At 44.2% G+C, this 23,095-nt stretch overlaps 1 protein-coding gene across 6 annotated transcripts in view; it reads right to left on the bottom strand.

Moving 5' to 3' along the window:
* Positions 1-22,085, bottom strand: part of DYNC1I1 (dynein cytoplasmic 1 intermediate chain 1) — a 459,873-nt gene extending 437,788 nt beyond the window's left edge. For 2 of the 6 annotated variants that reach the window (XM_069729353.1, XM_069729352.1), the window contains exons 1-5: positions 21,884-22,085; positions 14,046-14,267; positions 4,320-4,436; positions 2,803-2,917; positions 68-158 (exon numbers count right to left, since the gene is read on the bottom strand). In XM_069729353.1, the coding sequence (XP_069585454.1) occupies positions 68-158; positions 2,803-2,917; positions 4,320-4,436; positions 14,046-14,258 (536 nt within the window). In that variant the 5' untranslated portion in view covers positions 14,259-14,267; positions 21,884-22,085. The remainder of the gene's footprint in view (positions 1-67; positions 159-2,802; positions 2,918-4,319; positions 4,437-14,045; positions 14,268-21,883) is intronic. The other 4 variants (XM_069729358.1, XM_069729357.1, XM_069729355.1 and 1 more) reach the window with 2 other exon arrangements.
* Positions 22,086-23,095: the final 1,010 nt, after the last annotated feature.

Here is a 23,095-nt window from a genome sequence, read left to right as displayed (position 1 = left end):
CGGCGCGGTGCAGCACATACACTACATCCATACAATCGCATGCACGGGCACCGGACACACAACTCACCGTCCCATGATGGCGCCGTCCACCGAGTCCTGACTGCCGGCCTCGCTGGGCGTGCTCAAAGACTTGGATGAAGGCGACATTGGGGTGGGGACTGGAAAAATAAAAAAAAAACAATAAGTATCTGAGGTTATGACACTGATCGTTATTATACAGATGTAGCAGAGCTGGATGCGTTGTGTAGCTTGCTTTCTTGCTGTCATCATGAGTTGGGTTACATGACGCACTCAGCTCTGCTACATCTGGAGGAAAGAGGTTTTTTTTTCGAAAGGGTATACGGACATGACGAGAGAGGAGCAATTTGATTCACGCCACCCAGATCTGTCGTCCAGACCGGTCTTCACTTCTGCGCCCGACATCTTGGAATCCTAAGGTGCTTAATAAGCCTCTAATGACTGGGACTTGTGTGACGTTGGTCCAGTGAGTAACGTAAAAGGATTAATGTCAGAATCCCTGGTGGTCTAGGGCAGTAATGGGGTAATTGTAAGATCTCCAGTGGTCTAGGACAGTAAAAGGGATCATGTTAAAATCTCTGGTGGTCGAAGACCGTAAAGAGGCAATTGTGGGATCACTGGTGGTCTAGGGTAATGAAGGGGTTAAGGTCAGCATCCTTAGTAATTTAAGGTAGTAAAGGGGTTATTGAAAAATTCCTGATGGTCTAGGACAGAAAAGGGATTAATAGCAGGAACCCTGGTGGTCTAGAGCTACAATGACATAATTCTAAGATCTCTAGTGGTTTGGCCAAAGAGTTAGTGTGATGGTTCCTGGAGGTCTAGAGCTACAATGAGATCATTCTAAGATCTCTAGTGCTTTGGCCAAAGAGTTAGCGTGACGGTTCCTGGAGGTCTAGAGCTACAATGAGATCATTCTAAGATCTCTAGTGCTTTGGCCAAAGGAGTTAGTGTGATGGTTCCTGGAGGTCTAGAGCTACAATGAGATCATTCTAAGATCTCTAGTGCTTTGGCCAAAGGAGTTAGTGTGATGGTTCCTGGAGGTCTAGAGCTACAATGAGATCATTCTAAGATCTCTAGTGCTTTGGCCAAAGAGATAGCGTGACGGTTCCTGGAGGTCTAGAGCTACAATGAGATCATTCTAAGATCTCTAGTGCTTTGGCCAAAGAGTTAGCGTGACGGTTCCTGGAGGTCTAGAGCTACAATGAGATCATTCTAAGATCTCTAGTGGTTTGGCCAAAGGAGTTAGCGTGATGGTTCCTGGAGGTCTAGAGCTACAATGAGATCATTGTTAGATCTCTAGTGGTTTGGCCAAAGGAGTTAGCGTGATAGTTCCTGGAGGTCTACAGCTACAATGAGATCATTCTAAGATCTCTAGTGCTTTGGCCAAAGGAGTTAGTGTGACGGTTCCTGGAGGTCTACAGCTACAATGAGATCATTCTAAGATCTCTAGTGCTTTGGCCAAAGGAGTTAGCGTGACGGTTCCTGGAGGTCTAGAGCTACAATGAGATCATTCTAAGATCTCTAGTGCTTTGGCCAAAGGAGTTAGCGTGACGGTTCCTGGAGGTCTGGAGCTACAATGACATCATTCTAAGATCTCTAGTGCTTTGGCCAAAGGAGTTAGCGTGACGGTTCCTGGAGGTCTAGAGCTACAATGACATCATTCTAAGATCTCTAGCGCTTTGGCCAAAGGAGTTAGTGTTATGGTTCCTGGAGGTCTAGAGCTGCAATAAGATCATTCTAAGATCTCTGGCGGATGAAGCAGTTAACGTAACGATCCTTAATAATTTAAGTTTGCAATCTGAAGAAATGAATGGTGGGTAATTGAAGAATCCCTGGTGGTCTAGTGCAGAAAAGGTCTAATGTCAGGGTCCCTGCTAAGCTAAAATAGTGACGTGGTAATTTGAGAATCACTGGGGGTCTAGGTCAGTAAAGGAATTAGTCAGGATCCCTGGTGGCCTAGAGCAGTAAAGGGTTAATTGAAGGATCCCAGGTGGTCTAGGGCGAAAAAGGGGTTACTGTTAGGCTTTCTTGTGTCGTTGGGCAGTTAAGGGGTTAATATCAATATCCCTAGTAGTATAGGATAGTAAAGGGGTTACTGACAAAATCCCTGGTGGTCTAGGGCTGTAAACAGTAACGGGTATATGGAAATGAAGGGGTTGATTACTTTTAGGATTCCTGCTGGGGTGCAGTGAAGGGGGATATATTTCATATCTCACCTACTGTATCCTCACCCATCCCTTGTAGATTGTGAGCCCTCACGGGCAGGGTCCTCTCTCCTCCTGTACCAATTATAACTTGTATTGTTCAAGATTATTGTACTTGTTTTTATTATGTATACCCCTCCTCACATGTAAAGCGCCATGGAATAAAGGGCACTATAATAATAAATAATAATATATAATAATAATAATATCTGGGGTCTAGTGAATGCTCCCCCCCTCCGGGCTCCTGGGCCGTACTGTCTGATCGTTCATGATCTACTGTTTGGAGACCATAGAAATGATTGCAGCAGTGGGATGGAGAGGACAGAGCAGCGCTGGGTGCACAGTTGTGCAGCTGCAATGTCCTGTCTGGGGTCAGGCAGAGCGTTTCTAGAGCGCTCTGCCTGATCGATATGGAAGGAGATCAGAAAGTCCATATGGGAGAAGATTAGGCAGAGGGAGGCGTGAATCTTGCACAGCATAAAGGGAACAATGACAGAGAAGGCTCTCAGGTGGGCTTCGTCTCCAAGCAGAGACCCCGAGGGTCTCACATGGCAGCGGTGTGTATAAGCTGGTGCAATACCTAAGGAAGGCTCCGGAGAGATCCCGATGCTCTGCAGTAAAGCCTCCGTCTCGCGTCTTTTGCGGTCCAGGTCCGTGTCTTCATGGATGGGTTCTGTTTTCTGCTGCTGCTCGGTCTGTAAAAGACGACGTATTGTCAGACACACCGCTCCATGGAAGTCATCATGTGCCCCCTCACCGATATGTAAAGGCCATATGACCTCCATGGGCTACAATACAGACATGCCCACCTAACACAAGCAGCCCCCTGGTACATGTAAGGCCAGGAGGGCTGCAGTCATACGGAAGAAAACCGTGGACCCCTGCAGTCATTATAGTTATGGGGGGATTCTGTTTGTTACAGCCATAATATGGACCCTAAAAATCAGTCTGAAGCTGGACTTATACTGTACTGTAAATTAACAGCGGTCGTCCATTTTTGGGGACATTATTTTTTAGATTCTTATTTAACTCCTTCTGCAGCCTGAATTAGGCAGCGCAACGTGGAGGCGACAGAGGGCAAACAGTGCTAAATTTTTGTAAAAATGATTTTTAGCCTCAAATACACTACACGTATTAGGTATCATTTCCAATTTTGCGCCGTTTTCCTTCTATAACCTCCGCTTTGTGCTATTACAGGCTTCAGAATGAGTTAACTAAGAATTTATCAGTGAGCTTGTTCTGCCCGGAGTGTTTACAACTCTATTATTTGTCACCCCAAAACCATTACCTCAATTGCCACCGCACCAGGACAATCGGGAAGAGCCGAGGCTAAGCGCCAGAATTGGCACATCTAATGGATGCGCCATTTTTGGGACGCCTTAGGGCTGGTCTTATTAGGCTTGGAAGGGGACAATATTCATGGCCCTTTCTAGCCTTTTAATATCAGCTCTCAGCTGTCTGCTTAGCCTTTGCTGGTAACTAAAAATACGGGGGGGGGGGGAGGACAGGGGACACCACATCATTTTTTGGGGGGTACCTCCATTTTTAATAACCAGCAAAGGCAAAGCAGACGGGGCTGATATTAATAGGCTAAAAGATGCATCGATATTTGCCTCTTCCCAGAATAGCTCTCTGCTGTCTGCTTTCCATTAGCTGGTTGTAAAAATAGGAGTGAATGCGCATCGTTATTGTTAATTAATTACTTATTTATTTCACGACATCAGGCCGAGTCACATGCTGCGCCGGACAATCACAGCCATGCCAATACTTGGCATGGCTGTGATGGGTCCGGAAGCGCCCACAGCCTTAAAGCTTGTTGATTGGATGAACTGCAGCCTTCCCACAAGCTTTATTAGTCTGCCAAACCCGAACAGTAACATGTATGTACAGGAAGAAGTTTGTGTTTGGGGTTCAGTACCGGAGACTAGGTGTTTGTTTGATGAAATGTTTAGAATTGTGCTCCAGCAACCACACAAAAACATCAGATGAAAAAAAAAAATCTAAAATCAGTGAAGCCGTAAAACGTGAAAAACAAAATTTGTTTCAGTCCCAAAATTTTTGGCCACAACATGAAGCCCCCACCAAACGTTCACCAACCTCTTTTTTCTTCCTCTCCTCCTCTTTGCGTTTCTTTTCCTCTCGTATTTGCGCTAATCGTTGCTTCTTCCTTTCTAGTTCCGCCTTTAGGTCACTTTTATCCGACATTATGGATTCCTGGCGAGATAAGAGCTCCCATAAATCTCCTTGTTTAAAATAAATCAGAGGGTTTTCCTGCAAATCAATTATTCATTTGATTAGGTTGCTAATTAGTGATGAGCGAATATACTCGCTACTCGAGATTTCCCCAGCACGCTCGGGTGTCCTCCAAGTATTTTTTAGTGTTCGGAAATTTAGTTTTCATCGCTGCAGCTGAATGATTTACATCTGTTAGCCAGCCTGAGTTTATGTGGGGGTTGCCTGGTTGCTGGGGAATCCCCACATGTAATCAAGCAGGCTAGTAGCTGTAAATCATTCAGCTGCGGCGATGAAAACTAAATCTCCGAACATTAAAAAATACTCGGAGGACCCCCGAGCATACTCGGGAAATCTCGAGTAGCGAGTATATTCGCTCATCACTATTATTAATTAGAATAGCGTAATAGCGTTCTTTTGATTTGCTCTCAAATATGTCCAGTGTCTTCTAGGGCACGGGATGCGGAGTGCTTCCTTCTGTTCTGCAGCCGGTCTGTAAGACGCAGTGCGCTATAAGCTGCGCTTCTTGTCACCAACACTGCGCACATTACATTGACATTCTGATGCATGTTAGACATGTATGTAACACCAGAGGGGGCACAACAAGTACGTATGGGCGAAACGGAGAGCACAGGAAACTATCTGATTGTTTGGTACAGGAGATCCGGTCTGAACTGGGGTCTGAGTACAGGAGGTCTGGTCTGAACTGGGGTCTGAGTACAGGAGGTCCGGTCTGAACTGGGGTCTGAGTACAGGAGGTCCGGTCTGAACTGGGGTCTGAGAACAGGAGGTCCGGTCTGAACTGGGGTCTGAGTACAGGAGGTCCGGTCTGAACTGGGGTCTGAGTACAGGAGGTCCGGTCTGAACTGGGGTCTGAGTACAGGAGGTCCGGTCTGAACTGGGGTCTGAGTACAGGAGGTCCGGTCTGAACTGGGGTCTGAGAACAGGAGGTCCAGTCTGAACTGGGGTCTGAGTACAGGAGGTCCGGTCTGAACTGGGGTCTGAGAACAGGAGGTCCGGTCTGAACTGGGGTCTGAGTACAGGAGGTCCGGTCTGAACTGGGGTCTGAGTCCAGAGGTCTGGTCTGAACTGGGGTCTGAGTACAGGAGGTCCGGTCTGAACTGGGGTCTGAGAACAGGAGGTCCAGTCTGAACTGGGGTCTGAGTCCAGAGGTCTGGTCTGAACTGGGGTCTGAGTACAGGAGGTCCGGTCTGAACTGGGGTCTGAGTACAGGAGGTCCGGTCTGAACTGGGGTGTGAGTACAGGAGGTCCGGTCTGAACGGGGGTCTGAGTACAGGAGGTCTGGTCTGAACTGGGGTCTGAGTACAGGAGGTCCGGTCTGAACTGGGGTCTGAGTACAGGAGGTCCGGTCTGAACTGGGGTCTGAGTACAGGAGGTCCGGTCTGAACGGGGGTCTGAGTACAGGAGGTCCGGTCTGAACTGGGGTCTGAGTATAGGAGGTCCGGTCTGAACTGGAGTCTTAGAACAGGAGGTCCAGTCTGAACTGGGGTCTGAGTCCAGAGGTCTGGTCTGAACTGGGGTCTGAGTACAGGAGGTCCGGTCTGAACTGGGGTCTGAGAACAGGAGGTCCAGTCTGAACTGGGGTCTGAGTCCAGAGGTCTGGTCTGAACTGGGGTCTGAGTACAGGAGGTCCGGTCTGAACTGGGGTCTGAGTACAGGAGGTCCGGTCTGAACTGGGGTGTGAGTACAGGAGGTCCGGTCTGAACTGGGGTCTGAGTACAGGAGGTCTGGTCTGAACGGGGGTCTGAGTACAGGAGGTCTGGTCTGAACGGGGGTCTGAGTACAGGAGGTCCGGTCTGAACTGGGGTCTGAGTACAGGAGGTCCGGTCTGAACTGGGGTCTGAGTACAGGAGGTCCGGTCTGAACGGGGGTCTGAGTACAGGAGGTCCGGTCTGAACTGGGGTCTGAGTATAGGAGGTCCGGTCTGAACTGGGGTCTGAGTACAGGAGGTCTGGTCTGAACTGGGGTCTGAGTAAAGGAGGTCCTGTCTGAACTGGGGTCTGAGTACAGGAGGTCTGGTCTGAACTGGGGTCTGAGAACAGGAGGTCTGGTCTGAACTGGGATCTGAGTACAGGAGGTCCGGTCTGAACTGGGGTCTGAGTCCAGAGGTCCGGTCTGAACTGCACCTGTTTGAACTCATTACCTGTATAAGACACCTGTCCACACTCAATCACTCTCCAACCTCCCCACCATGGCCAAGACCAAAGTGCTGTCTAAGGACACCAGGGACAAAATTGTAGACCTGCACAATGCCAGGATGGGCTATAGGACAATAGGAAAGCAGCTTGGTGAGAAGGCAACAACTGTTGACCCAATTATTAGAAAATGGAAGAAACACAAGATGACTGTCAATCTTCCTCGGTCTGGGGCTCCATGCAAGTTCTCGCCTCGTGGGGTAAGGATGATTCTGAGAAAGGTCAGGAATTAGCCCAGAACTACACGGGAGGACCTGGTCAATGACCTGAAGAGAGCTGGGACCACAGTCTCAAACATTAGTGTTAGTAACACACTACACCGTCATGGATTAAAATCCTGTAGGGCACGCAAGGTCGCCACGCAAGGTCCCCCTGCTCACACCAGCACATGTCCAGTCCCATTTGAAGTTCACCAGTGACCAACTGTATGATCCAGAGGAGGCATGGGAGAAGGTCATGTGGACAGATGAGATCAAAATAGAACTTTTTGGTTTCATCTCCACTCGCCGTGTTTGGAAGAAGAAGAAGAATGAGTAAAACCCCAAGAACACCGTCCCAACTGTGAAGCATGGTGGAGGAAACATCATACTTTGGGCGTGCTTTTCTGCAAAGGAGTCAGGCTGACTGCATCGTATTGAAGGGAGGATGGATGGGGTCATGTATCACGAGTTGGCCAACAACTTCCTTCCCTCAGTAAGATCATTGAAGATGTGCCGTGGCTGGGTCTTCCAGCAGGACAATGGCGAAAAACACAGCCAGGTCAACTAAGGAGTGGCTCTGTAAGAAGAATTTCAAGGTCCTGGAGTGGAAAAGCCAGTCTCCAGACCTGAACCTAATAGAAAATCTCTGGATGGATGTTGCCCAGCGACAACCCAAAACCTGAAAGATCTGGAGAACATCTGTGTGGAGGAGGGGGCCAAAATCCCTGCTGCAGTGTGTGCAAACCTGGCCAAGAACTACAGGAAACGTCTGACCTCTGTAATTGCAAAGGTTTATTTACCAAATATTAAGTTCTGTTTTTCTACTGTATCAAATACTTAATGCAAATTAATTATGTAACAATGATACAATGTGATTTTCTGGTTTTATTTTTACATTCCGTCACTCACAGGTGAAGTGTACCTACGATAAGAATTACAGACCTCTCCAGTATGTGTAGGTTGGAAAACCTGCAAAATTGGCAGTGTATCAAATACTTATTTTCCCGACTGTATATAATATAAAAAAAAATGCAATACATAAATCAAAATAAAAGTCAGGAAATAGAACTCCAGATGTCAGACATGGGATCACAGTAGACTGTGGTGGAATGATAACAATCATGAATGACATCGGTGTGTAGCAAAATTAACAAAACAGTAGTCACGCTGCAGTGTAAAGCACCGTGTGCAGGTGACATCATTGCGCCTGTGTTTTCCAGGTCGCGGGTCATTCTATACTCTCCGCTGAGCGCTGATCTAATTATCATATATTCACTATAATAAATGGATGTTTGTCTTCTCCTAAACAGTTTGGGCTTTACACTGACACAATGTATCAGAGCGGAAAAAATTTGAGATTTGCTCCTTATGTGTTTGTGTTTACTGAAAACTTTTAGTATTAGGTTTTATTTACACTTTATAGTTATGGGAACGGTTTGGGGAAAATCAGGACAAAAAATTTTATCATTAGCACCACATATAAATAAATTCCAAGTATTAATATTTGACACAAATTTTACAGCTAGGATGACATTTTAGGTCAAAAAGTGTCCGAATTTTGCTCTTGTTTGCTACTCTCCTATCTTTTTGCTTGTTTTTTTTCTTTACTTTTGAGATGGGCAAAGAGGATTCACACTTTTAAATGTAAGTTTGTATTGCGGTATATTGTGAAAATAAGAATTTCTTATGAACCCACCAGCACTTGCTCTGTATGGGACAGGCTCAACTCTTGGGCCCGCTCCATAGTCCCACACCCTCCCCATGACATAATATTATATTCTGGGTGAGGGATGGTGTTAATATATCTTTTCAGCAACTGGAAACATTTATTAATATAGAGCTTCAAATGTCCAAAATATACATACAGTATAATTAAAAGAAAATATATTTCTATTAGGTCTTTTGTTTTGAGACAAGCACTATTAAAATTCTAAAATATTCCATGCTTCACACTAGCAGAGCATACTGAGTAGATTGGACTTTTCCTGTTTACTGGAGTTCTATTTTCAGCTTTAGTGTTTATGCTAGGACAGAGTGAGCAGAGTCATCTCCTTACTTTTATTTATAGGTCAGCAGAATAAACTCATTATTTGTGGGCATGGTCACCAGAGTCATCTCCTTACTATTTGTGGGCATAGTCAGCAGAGTCATCCTTCTAATATTATTTCAAAACACTCTTTTTCGGTGATTACTTTGTATCTCCGTTCATACTGCACCCACACACACAAATGATACACCATTTGAAAGGTAAACTTGCCCCCTTCAGCAAGAAAATAGCCAAACTAACCACACATCCACGATGTGATCACAAAACACACTTTAAAAATTAATTTTCATAAACATGCAGTAAGGAAAAAAGACCTGCAGGTGGCACCACACTACCCCAAAGCACAATACCACAAAGCTGCTTACAGACATCTCAAACAAATCCTAACATTTGCCTTGACGTCTTTCCAGCATGCCGTACTCCTTGCCCAGCCGATTTTCGGCACATTGGAGGATTGCACACTTCATCCCAGGTGAGTCACATATGCAAACACAATTGTAAACATGCACTGCTTTTTCAGTGATGATGACTTCGCCCTAGACACACAAATGGTGAGTCACATATGCAAACACATTTGTAAACATGCACTGCTTTTTCGGTGATTACTTCGCTCCCCACACACACAAATTATACACTATTTGAAAGGTAAACTTGACGCCTTCAGCAAGAAAAGACACAAACAAACCACCGATCCACAATGTGATCAATAAATACAGTTTAAACATTCATTTTCAGAAACCTGCAGAAAAAAAACATAACCTGCATGTGGCACCACAACCTCAAGACATTTTTTTAGCCTCTACTTATCAAACCAATTTATTGTATTACCAATCTACATCATCTTATTATTTGTGGGCTTGGTCAGCAGAGTCATCTCTTTATTTGTGGGCATGGTCAGCAGAGTTATCTTTTTATTTGTGGGCATGGTAGGTCATCTTATTATTTGTGGGCTTGGTCAGCAGAGTCATCTTATTTGTGGGCACAGTCAGCAGAGTCATCTTATTATTTGTGGGCACAGTCAGCAGAGTCATCTTATTATTTGTGGGCACAGTCAGCAGAGTCATCTTATTATTTGTGGGCTTGGTCAGCAGAGTCATCTTATTTGTGGGCACAGTCAGCAGAGTCATCTTATTATTTGTGGGCACAGTCAGCAGAGTCATCTTATTATTTGTGGGCACAGTCAGCAGAGTCATCTTATTATTTGTGGGCTTGGTCACCAGAGTCATCTTATTATTTGTGGGCTTGGTCAGCAGTGTAATCTCCTTATCATTAGAGGTCAGGGATGTAATAACAGAAGAACACACTATTGTACTACTGAAGACCACATTGTAGGATCACTTTATACCGCAGTGAACTGCACACACAGATGTAACCTATGCAGCTCCACGGCCTCCTCTCGGTCTCTGGATGGATAGAGGGTTCATTCCTTCCCTTGCTGGAGACTATCACTCTATTAACACCTTTCTGTCCTCCACTTTTTATTACCCATTTATTTGAAAACGCAATGTGCAATACCACATTTCTCCTCTAGAGGCTGCTGCGGGTAATACGTGTAGCTGCTGGCATCTTCTCCTAGCTAAATCAGTTGATCGCGCTGGTTTTCTGCTGCTACTCTCAGCTCCTAAATAAGAAATATTATACTGACACAGCTCAGCATGAACTTGCCCTTTTTTTTCTACAAATCTAAGTTTTGGGCTTTTTTTATGTCACTTCAGTTTTTCTTCACTTTTATCTGCGTAGAATAAAGTCACGATGACATTAATTAGTGACGCGGCTCCACGCTGACACCTGCGCCTGGATCATAAGTCTAACATGTGGAAACTTAATGTGGAGACCAAAGAGAATGAATTACCGGGAGGAAAGATGCTGTCAGGATGATTTCATGTAACAGTGACAGAGGGAAATAACTGCGTTAGAAGCAAACAGTTCCCCACAATTAGAAGACTGTTCTCTCCAGCAAGGACACAGTAGACAGCAGGCGGTGGGGCCCATGTGGGGCGGAGGCTCGAGCGCGCCTCAACTCATCCTGTTTTCTTCTGTGCTATGAGAACCACCAGAAAAGAAAAGCTGTTTGTTCTCCTGACATGATTAGATCACAGAGGATTGTCCACACTGGTCGCAGTTAATAACGAGGACCTTCCTCAGAATGTTTCATACTGAACCGGACACATGATGTTATAGTGGCTGCAGAGCGGAATAAAACGTTTTTTTTGCTTGATTTTTTTTTTTTATTTCACCTCTCCGTTATGGAAATATTAGCAATCAAAGTATTTCACACCTAATGAGTTAACTTTTGTTAAAGTGAACCTGTCGCCATTTTTTTTCATGTCTGAAGTAACGGTAGGGGTATATAACTCCCAGACGCCCCCTGTATACCCGCTAAAAACCTTGTGAAATTGTACATAGTCGGGCGAGACATCGCCATCACGCACCTGTGTTCTTTTCTCTGCCTTGCTGCGGGTAGAGCCAAAGGCATAAGGGTGCATGTGCTCTTATGTTTTAGGCTCTGCCTGCAGTTGAGCGCATGTGCACTCGTGCTTCAGGTTCTACCCTCAGCAGGGCACATGCACATGCGCACTTATGTTGTATGCTCTGCATGCAGTAGAGCGCATCATCACTTATGTTTTAGGCTCTGCATGCAGTAGGACGCATGCACCATTATGCTTTAGGCTCTGCCCGCGGTAGGGCGCATGCGCACTCATGTTTTAGGCTCTGCCCGCAGTAGGGCGCATGCGCACTCATGTTTTAGGCTCTGCCTGCAGTAGGGCGCATGTGCACTTATGTTTTCAGCTCTGCCCGCAGTAGGGCGCATGCGCACTCGTGTTTTACACTCTGCCCGCAGTAGGGCACATGTGCACTTATGTTTTCAGCTCTGCCCGCAGTAGGGCGCATGCGCACTTATGTTTTCAGCTCTGCCCGCAGTAGGATGCATGCGCACTTATGTTTTAGGCTCTGCCCGCAGTAGGGCGCATGCACCGTTATGCTTTAGGCTCTGCCCGCAGTAGTGCGCATGTGCACTTATGTTTTCAGCTCTGCCCGCAGTAGGATGCATGCGCGCTTATGTTTTAGGCTCTGCCCGCAGTAGGGCACATGCGCACTTATGATTTAGGCTCTGCTCACAGTAGGATGCATGCGCGCTTATGTTTTAGGCTCTGCCGGCAGTAGGGCGCATGCGCACTTATGTTGTATGCTCGGCATGCAGTAGAGCGCATCATCACTTATGTTTTAGGCTCTGCACGCAGTAGGGCGCATGCACCATTATGTTTTAGGCTCTGCCCACAGTAGGGCGCATCATCACTTATGTTTTAGGCTCTGCATGCAGTAGGGCGCATGCACCATTATGTTTTAGGCTCTGCCCACAGTAGGGCGCACGCGCACTTATGTTTTCAGCTCTGCCCGCAGTAGGATGCATGCATGCTTATGTTTTAGGCTCTGCCCGCAGCATCGAGCATGCAAACTTATCTTTTAGGCTCTGCCCACAGTATGGAGCATGCGCAGGCACAAGCCAACAATGTCTCTGCAAAGGCTCAAGATTTTGCCCGGTTATGTGGATAATGCAGGGGGCATCATCCACATCAATCAGAGCAGGTAGACGGCAATCAGAAGTTGGGAGGAGGGATAGATGCCTAAGTAAAGATGCTATCGGACCAGCAGGATTTACATAGAGCGCAAGAAAGTTTCAAAAGATTTTTGGGGATATACAGGGTGGAGTCAAAGGGTTATATACCCCCTTTATGGAATGTAACACAGATGCTGATTAAGGTGCTAGTCTTAGTGCAGACATGAAAAAACTGGTGACAGGTTCCCTTTAAGTCCAAGTGGGAGCTGTCAGACAGTTTTCACTGGGGGTGTGTATTTATTCTCCCTGTATGAGTTGGCCAATCATAAGCAGGAGGTAACACAGCAGAAAAAGAACACTCCCCCATCCTAGCTTAGAGCAGATTTCTCAGTGTGTTAGCATTGCCTGTCACATCTCCTCCCCTCCCCCAAAATATAAAACTATTGTATACCCCTTTAATATTACCTGTAAGAAAAACTACACTCACCGAAAACAAGCCTGACACAGGTAACAGTTCCTACATTGTAGAGACACAATGTAGGAACGCAATTTTTTAATGCTTTACACTTACAAAATTAAAATAAAAAAAAAATTAATAATGCATGGTGAATGCCATAAAAAAAATACAAAAATCGGAACAACTAGTTCACCCCTGCTGTATGACTAAGCTCCTCGGTACGGGGGGAAGCCGCTCCTGCTACACTCAGCGCTATATAGATATAATAGAAAAAAACCTCCTCCAGCCAAAAATCCAGATGAAAAATATAATTTTATTCCAGTACGATTAAAAAATAATTACATCATATGTAAATTTCCTACGCGTTTCTGACTCCTTAATCATGGATAACGAGAAACGTGCAGGAAATTTACATAAGATGTCATTCATTTTTTAATCGTACTGGAATAAAGTTCTATTTTTTACCTGAATTTTCGGCTGGAGGAAGTTTTTCTATTGCATAACAAATACACACTGCCAGAATTGCTGTTCTTCCTAAAAGAATAAAAAGCCATAAAAACGTTGTGTGTATCCCAACATGGTACCAGGTAAAGTGTCACTCCACCCAGCAAAAAAACAGCAAAAAAAAATAAAACCCCAAACCCTCGTGGTTTCTGTAAATGACTAAAAATCTCCTCCTAAGTAACTTACAAATGTAAAAGAGGAGAGAAAAGGGGGAGGAGGAGGATGATGCTGCAGATTTTCAGTTTAGGACTGGTCACGCCCATTAGATATTTGTCATCCCCAAAAGTGAGACAGTTGAAGGCTTGTTTGGCTGAAAAAATCTTCAACAGTTAAAAAATTGCAAACTTTTGCGCCCCCGTTAGAGTGATTTTATTTACACCTTTAATTTTTATTGTAAATTTTGCAACATTTTTAGCGGATCATGCAACTTCTTGCTATACGGAGGAGCACAACAAGTTAAAAGCAAAAATAAATAGAATTTTTTTTTGCACAAAAAACCCACATGAACCAGATGCTGCACTTTGACGAATTTGGAGCAAAAACGTACCACAGGACAAAAGAAAAACAAAAAACAAAAACAACACTTGCTGGTGGCAAGAATCTCTTACCTGGAGTTTGCCGGGCGGCAGAATTTTCTCGGCGGCTCTGGTAACTGGGGCAGATTCTGCAACCTCCTCTTTCAATCGTCGCCCAAGACCTTTGGATGGCGCAGCCCGCACGGTCCTAGACGTCTTTTCCTGGCTGCTGCTCGCTGCAGCCGACGTGTTATCTGGCTTTTTTGGATCTTTTTTCTCTTTGGAAACTTTTCGTTTTGGGGGCATCACAAAAACCTGAAGTTGTAAATTAGGGGAAAAAAAAAACTTTTTCAACAGCATGAATCAACATAGGACATATAAGTAATAGAGATCAGCAAACGTGCTGGGATAAGGTGTTATCTGAGCATGCTTTGGCGTGCTCGAAAAATATGTTCGAGTCCCCCGCAGATGCAGGCCTCGGAGCTGTTCGACAGCCGCAACACATGCAGGGATTGCCTGTTGGTTAGACAATTCCTGCATGTGTAGAGGCTGTCGAAGAACCGCGGGGACTCGGACATAGTATTCGAGCATGCCAAGGTCACTCGGTTAGCACCCGAGCATGCTCATATAACACCTTATCCGAGCACATCCACTCATCACCAATAAGTACCGAAGAACTGCAGTCTACAGCGCTGGTAAAAACTGGGGCATCAGAAAATTGGGAATAGACGGTGCTGGAAATGCGAGAAGTCGAATGTCTTTATTGTAATCTCTGCAGATGAATCTTGGCTGGAGAAGACGTCATGTCGGTCTGGGCCAGGTGGAGAATACGGGAAAGGTGTATGCCTCCATTAGAAAGAAAGTAATCTGAACGTCACTCTATATAACTGTACCATAATCACTTGTATGATCTGCAGGCCTGGTATCTACCACTTTATGGTCACCGTATGGCGGTATTATCAGTCTCGGTATTTGTATAGTTATTTTTTCCCAATGACAGCATTGTCATCTGCTGAGGTTCCCCTACATCCACCGTAGTTGTAATCAGGGTTACCTGGTTATGGGTCCACTCATATGTGTTTTGACGTTCCTTTAACTATGCCTTTATATCATTTTTTATTTAGTTTTTTTTTTTTTGTTGCTTAGATTTTTTTTTACTATTCATGTTTCCCGCCAAGTAACCTGCCGAGTGAATTCGACATCCCTTTTGCCTCCTCCGATCACATTGGCGTTCTTTTCCTCCTCCTTCGAGGATGGCTCCGGCATGGGGAATGCAGTAGTAAGTCTAAACCAAGCCTTCCCGGTGGTTTGAGATAGGAAAGGCAGGGGACGGAGGGGCTCAGACTTACCCCTGCACTCCTCCGTGCCACTATGCGGGCATCTTGGAAGAAGGTGGAATGGAACGTTGAGGAGGAAGCAAGAGGCAAACGAAGGGCGCCACATGAGAAACGGTGAGGAGGTCCACGAGCTGGATCCATTGTGATCAGCCGGTCATCGAAGGGGCTGTATTATGCGATAACAGTGCCGCCGGGAGGTCCATGGACCTTCTCTACTGTATCTCAATCTCTCTCAAAAGCTCAAGGGTTTCGCCAAGATTTTTCAAATTTTTTTCGCTTTGAAAAGGCAACAGTGGGGGTGGGCCACGTTATACAACAACCTACTATCGGGAGCAATTAGCATGATAATGAGCTCTTGTATTGCTGGCTTCTCTAATTATATGGTAAGAGGAAGAACGTGGGCCACGACCCATCGGAACCCTAAGAATAAATAATAATCTTTATTTTAATAATAATCTTTATTTTTATATAGTGCTAACATATTCTGCAGCGCTTTACAGTTTTGCACACATTATCATTACTGTCCCCGATGGGGCTCACAATCTAAATTCCTTATCAGTATGTCTTTGGAATGTGGGAGGAAACCCACGCAAGCACGGAGAGAACATACAAACTCTTTGCAGATGCTGTCCTTGGTGGGATTCGAACCCAGGACTCCAGCGCTGCAAGGCTGCAGTGCTAACCACTAAGCCACCGTGCCGCCCCTAAGAAAGCATGTTCCACCATCTAGTGTTATGTAGAGTGACGTTAACAATGCATCAGCCCATCTGTTATGGCGCTACGTTCAGAGAACGTATGTATGGCGTACATAGGGCCCTGTTCATGCCAAAAGAGCACCTATTTACTATACACTCTTTTCTGCTGTATGCACACGAAATTATAAGAAATATTGTACTATATATCATAAGAGAAATAAAATCCTTTCCTCATTTATGAGCCACTTCTCTTCCCCCTGCATCACTTATTCTGAAATCCATCCTGCTCTAAAAACACAGACTGCCTATTCACTGAGAGATCAGATTACAGTTTTATATCTCTCCAGATCTGGATTTACAGATACACTGCTCGGTACTGTTGTATAATTAATTCCTTGCTACTGCTTCTAGTAAGTGTTTCATATCACCCAAAGGGGATTACCCAGGTACATTGTTCAAAACTGCTGAACAATTATCCTCTATGCTGGTGATTCTTCTTAGTTGTTCTTTTAATCTGAACTCCAGTGCGTGATTCACAGCTGCACTGCTCAATACTGCTAAATAATATCGTCTATGCAGGTAATTTTTGTAAGTGATTAATGTCACCTCCAGTGCATGATTCACAACTACACTGCCCTTCACCTTGACCTTGCCTCGTGAACGCATCATTCATTCTGAAATACAGCGAAATTCCATCTTGCTCTAGACAAAACAGTGACTTCCTGTTCAATGAGAGATCAGATTACAGTTCCCTATTGAAGACTAAGGTGAGGGGAAAGAAGGAAAGTGAGAGAGTGAGAGGCAGAGAAACACACATAGACCCCGGCTGCAGCGTTTTTTAAGTCCCTCCAGATCTGCATTTACAGATTCACTGCTCGGTACTGTTGTATAATTAATTCCAGAGGGTTGTCCTCCATGCTGCTGCTTTTTGTAAGTTTTTTTTTTTTATCTCACCCCAGTTTTGGATTCACAGCAACACTGATTAGTCCTGCTGTATAAAGTACTCCATATTTCTGTTGCTTCTGATCCTATGCTACATAGACACAGGAAAGCAGGAAGATCTCATAGGGCTATGTTCAGACGTTGCATTTATGCAGCTTTTTTTATGCCTTTTTTATGCAAATTTTCAGCTGCGTTTCACAATTCCAGCAAAGTCTATGAGATTTCAGAAATCTCATTCACACACCTTGTTTTTTTTTTCCTAACTGTTTTGTCAAAGAGCTGGGTTTTTCCAAATTGCAGCATTTCACTTTTTTTTTTTTTTTTGCAGCATTTTTGTAGCGTTTTTTACCCATTGAAAGCAATGGGTAGTGCAAAAAAGCTGAAAAATGCAGGTATCAGGATTTGTTTAATTTTTGGTGCCAAAACCTGATACAGTTGAATCAGATTTTTTTTTTTATGCGCTAAACTTTATCAGCATGCTGAAGAGACATATGCACCCTAGCAAAAAAATGCATTAAAAAATGCAGCAAAAACACAGCAAACACTCCGCAAAACCTGCTTTTTTGACTTGCTTCTTTACTGTCAAGAGAGCAGGTTTTGCCTGAAGGAAAAAAAAAAACGCAGCAAAAAAATGCAACGTGTGAACATAGCCATACTGTGTGCTCATTATGGTGGAGATTAGTGGAGCTAGACTCCATCCACTAGCTCAGAGTCAACTGATAATTATTAGAAAAAAAAGCCTGCTTATGGAGAAAATAGTGAAAAAGGAACTAAATAAGTAAAATAATGGCCAGAAATAGTGTTTTTCTTCACGTACATAGTTTACTCTGAAATAACAGACATGATTTAAATCAAGATTTCTTCATTCAAAATGAAACATGTCCATTATTTTTTTTTATTTCAACATTGTAGGAATGTGTCATAATGGCAACGTATTAGGACATATGGATGTCACAGAATATCCTTATGAGCTGGAGAACTTACCCAGCCCAGTATTATATGGTAATGTTTCATTTTAAACCCCTGGCATGTAATACCTTTTTTCACCTGTAGTGGCCACTGCAGAAAATATTAGCTTCTGGAGCCAGATCGGTGGTGATCATCTGATTGCAAGTAAACATTTAAAGGTACAGGTCAGAGTATGTTCACATATACCTGTAAAATTCACTGCGCGCCCAGCACAGGTGAGCATAGCCTTAATGTGAGGAAACGGAGAGATTTTTTGCCCCATAGTTTTCAATTTTGTTTTGTAAATTTGGGACTCTATCCTCATTGACACCACGTACGCTCAGAAGGAACAATTTTACATAAATGAATCCAGGATTGAGCACTTTCTCTTATAATCTGACGCGGTAGATTTATTCTCATTATTCCAACTTCTTCTTTCCTACGTCTGGTTTGCAGAGATATGATTAGGAGCTTAATAGCGATGGCTGCCATAAATACGCGGATACTTTCCAAATCTGTCACTGATCCTGACGGTTTTTAATGGAATATGTATGAATTTTTATCACAGTTCCGGAATATTTTTAGTTATTTATAAAATAGGCTTTTTAGGCTACGTTCACATTGCGTTGTTGTGTGCTGCGTCGCAACACACAACGCACGCAAAAACGCATGCAAAACACAGCAAAACGCTGCGTTTTGTGACGCATGCGTTCATTTTTATAGCGCAAAAAAAATGCAACAAGCTGCGTCCTCTGCGCCCTGACGCTTGCGCCCAAAAAACGCATGCGTCACAAAACGCAACAAAACGCATGTCCATGCGCCCCCCCATGTTAAATATAGGGGCGCATGGCGCATGCGTCGCCGAGGTTGCGCCCGACGCACCGCAAATGTGAACGTAGCCTTACACACACACTACGGATAAAGGGGTCCTCCGCTTTGGAAAATACCGACTTGTTAAAAGGGTCACTTAAGAATAACGTGTCCTCTTGCCGTGATCCCCATTGATCAGTTGTAATCTGTGGTTAAAAAGCAAATGTTCAATTTCCCTACAGCACCGCCACAGGAGAAATTAGGTATTACACAATGTTCATTAAAATCAATGGGATGTCTGTGGTCCTACAGTGCGAGAGATGCTCTTTGTAACCTAACCAAGACATGAGGATCATGAATGGAGGAACCCAAGTATACAAAGTGTTGCGGAATATGATGGTGTCGTCTCTAAGGGGGTGATCGCACCTAACATACAGATGGTCTATCCATAGAGCTCCCAGACAACCCCTTTAACTATGCGTGTAAAAAAAAAATCACAGCCAATATAGAATGGTTTGTCAGCATCCCATGGTACCCAGCATACAACCCTCTAGCGCCCTCCATTTAACAGCTATGGATACCTTTGACATGGCAAAAAAAAAATTCATATATTTTAATGGCTACCTTTAATTAATAAAACTGCACTTAGTTTCATCATTCATTTTCGTTCCCCCTGATTTGCAGTCTGATTCTGATTTTCCTTTTTTTTTCTCTTAGTGGAGTGTCTCTCCCGGTAATACAGGCTGGATATGACAGTCTGTGAGTTTCCAGAGTGCTGATGTCCTGTTTAGCTCAGCTTCTATCCTGGACTTATTTCCTCTTCATGTATTTATTTTCCTTTTTTTTTTTTAATTGTACCTGTTTTCTTTATCCTCCCTGAGACTTTAGTTGAATTCTCCGGGAGATCTGAGTGCAAGCCCTTCCCTGCTGCTATCTCTAACACTTAGAGAAGGGAGGATGGAGCAGAGAGAGCGGTCAGGACAATCTCTGATGGATTTGTAACATTATTGAAGATCACTCAGCCACATAAAGGACCTACAGACAATCTGTAGCAGAAAAATGGTGGAACATTTTTAATGACGACTATGTAGAAAGTTGTCTAGCTTTTCATTTAGGAAGCAAAAGAACAATGAAAAGTAATTCTATGCAAAGGTGTATATAACCTAAAAGCCCTAAAAAAGAAACTCCAAGGTGAAGTCCTATATTTTTATTTCTACCCCCTACCCCCACCATAGTGTTCCCCCATTCAGCACCAGGTATAATGTGTTCAATATACCACCATCCCCAGTTTACCCCATAAGATGGGGGAGTTGCTTATACTGAAAGTGGAGATGGTTCTCAGTTTCAGTTTATCAGTGTCACGAGGGGGTCATGTCCCCCTGGAAGACTGGAGTTAGACGGTTCCGTCGGGTAATGAATCACAGGTCGTCTTTAGATTGGTGTGATTTGTGTCCCATATTAAATGGAGTTAGGTGCTGCAGAGGTTAACGACCCTTTCTATGCTGGTCAGAAACATGCAGCTCCATTTCAGCTGCTTCTGATCTGGTCATTGCTTCTTCCTATAAAAACTGGTCAGACCTTCTTGTCCATGTCGGTGAAAAATCCATCTTCCTGTGCTGTGGGCTAAAGCTAAGTGGTTGGAGTCGTATTGTTGTAGTAGTGTTCTGTGGTTTGCTGTAGCATGTGTGTGTTTTTCTCCTGGTCCCTATTCCCATTTAGTTTATACCTCCCTGTCCCGATCCATGCAAGTTCTCGCCTCATGGGGTACTACTGCTCACGCTAGCACATGTCCAGGCCTGTTTGAAGTTTGCCGATGACCATCGGGATGATAAAGAGAAGGTGTGGAAGAAGTCCATGTGGTCAGATGAGACCAAAATAGAACTATTTGGTATCAACTCCACTCACCATGTTTGGAGGGAGAAGGATGAGTACAACCCCAAAAACACCATCTAGACCGTGAAGCATGGTGGGGGAAACATCTTTTTTTTGGTGGGTGCTTTTGTGCAAAGGCGACAGGACAACTGAACCATATTGAAGGGAGGATGGATGGGGTCATGTATCTCGAGATTTTGGCCAACAACCTCCTCCCATCAATAAGAGCATTGAAGAGGGATCGTGGTTGGGTCTTCCAGCATGACAATGACCCGAAACACACAGACAGGACAACTAAGCAGTGGCTCTGTTAGAAGCATTTCATGTTCCTGGAGTGGCCTAGCCAATCTCCATACCTGAATTAAATCAAAAATCTCTAGATGGAGCTGAAACTCAATGTTGCCCAGCGACAGCACCGAAACCTGAAAGATCTGGAGATCTGTATGGAGGAGGGGACGAAAATCCCTGCTGCAGTGTGTGCAAACTTGGTCAAGAACTACATCTGAACTCTGTAATTGCAAACAAAGGTTTCTGTACTAAATATTGAGCTCTGTTTTTCTATTGTATCAAATACTTATTTCATGCAATAAAACGCAAATTAATTATGTAATAATCAAACAATGTGATTTTCTGCTTTTTTTTCTTTTTTAAGATTCCATTCTTTGTAGGTCGGAAAGCTTTCAAAATTGGCAGTGTATCAAATACTTATTTTCCCCATTTTGATAGACAGATAATAGATATTTAACAGATAGATAATAGAGAATAGACATATAATAGATAGATAATAGATAGATAGATCATAGATAGAAATAGATAATAGATAATAGATAGATGATAGATAGATAGTAGATAGACAGATAGATAGATAATAGAGAATAGATAGATAGATGAAGATAGATAATAGATAGATAATACTGTAGAGAATAGATAGATAATAGATAGATAGATAATAGATAGATCATAGATAGAAATAGATAGATAATAGATAGATAGATAGATAGATAGATAGATGCCATCCATTTTGCAGAACATACAGGTATATTCTGACTTTCCATAAGATGTATGTTGCTGTGATAACACCTAAAACTCATGAAAACTAATTACACGACAATGAACCCGACATTCCCACTATGATGGACGCCCCATCTCCAGTGGTCTCACATTATTGTGCCAGCACCACACTCCCATGTACAGACCTGTGTCGGGTCAGGTGGCCCCAAGCCCAGCAGGGCACAGCACCAGTATACAGTATATACATGCCCCGCTGCACTGGGTGATGTTGCAACAGAGGAGGGAGCATGGCTGCTGCTGGAGACGGGTACTGTACCTTGCTCTGGTGTGGTGTGATGCTTCTGGGGTGTGATGGCTGCAGATGAGGCTGGGGTCCCTGGTACAGCAGAACAGATGCCCTCAGTCTCTACTGCATGTTGCTGCTCCTGAATCCGCTGTCTCATGCTGGCCCTGGCTCAGCCTCATCAGCATCAGACCACAGCCCATCCCTCTCTCCTACACCTCCCCTGCCTCTGCTTGGGAGGGGGCACAGTATCTGCCAGTGCGAAGGGAGAGGAGCATCCATGAACAAGCCAGCCTGACTGCACAACTTTCAGGATATGTTAGTTCTGTAAAGGTGGATGGACGGACAGACAGATAGTTGAATGGTCAAATGGACGGATGGATGGAAAAATTAAGGGGTAGGAAAACAGGTGGGTGAATAGATGGATGGAGAAATGGATAGACAGGAATGGATGTGTGGGTGGAAGTCTGGCTGGAGAGGGGGATGGAGACATAGACAAATTGGTGGATGAATGGATATTTGGATGAATGCGTATATAGATGGAAGGATAGGTGGATGGGTGGGTCAATGAAGGGATGATGATTGCTGGGATTGAAAGGTAAATGTTTGGGTGGATATATGGATGAATAGTTAGATGAATGAATAGATAAGAGAGCGGATGGGTGGGTGAAAAGTTGGGTGGTTGGATGGATAGTTAATGAATGTGTAAGGGGTGTGTTGGGGGTCAAGTCATCCCCTGCATCCCTTCCTGATAAAGTGGCCATGTTTAACGGATAAAACGGTGTGTTATGTGATAATGCTTCATTGTGTAGTAAGATGCTAACTAATGTTATGATGTTTGTGTAATGTGTAAGTTATGCATCTTTATGGACTAGGGATATATATAGGGAGATACAGTACAAACGTAAGGTCTAGTAATAGTAACGGGTAGAATAGGGTTTAGTACAGTGGGGGGCACTGTAGATCGGGAGATTAGATGAGGTAAGAACTAGTTAAGATATTGGGGATTTCCAGGTTAGGAAGGGCCAGGGTAGATATAGTTGAGACACTTCCTGGTTTTAGTCAGTTAGAGAGTGGGATGAAGGGCAGTGAGGTTGTTGCAGGAACAGGTTTAAGAAGAAGAGTCCAGCAGTCCAGGGCCTCGGAGCTGGAAGTCACGTGAGCATGAGGGGACAAAAGCAGCATGAGAGTGGCTGCGACAAGGTTCAGTGGGAAATCCCGGAACATCCGAGGCCTACGGTCTGG

The sequence above is a fragment of the Ranitomeya imitator genome, chromosome 6 (assembly GCF_032444005.1).
Source record: "Ranitomeya imitator isolate aRanImi1 chromosome 6, aRanImi1.pri, whole genome shotgun sequence".
NCBI classification, from domain to species: domain Eukaryota; kingdom Metazoa; phylum Chordata; class Amphibia; order Anura; family Dendrobatidae; genus Ranitomeya; species Ranitomeya imitator.
Note: the sequence above shows the minus strand (reverse complement) of the source record. Positions and strands in the feature narration are given on the sequence as shown.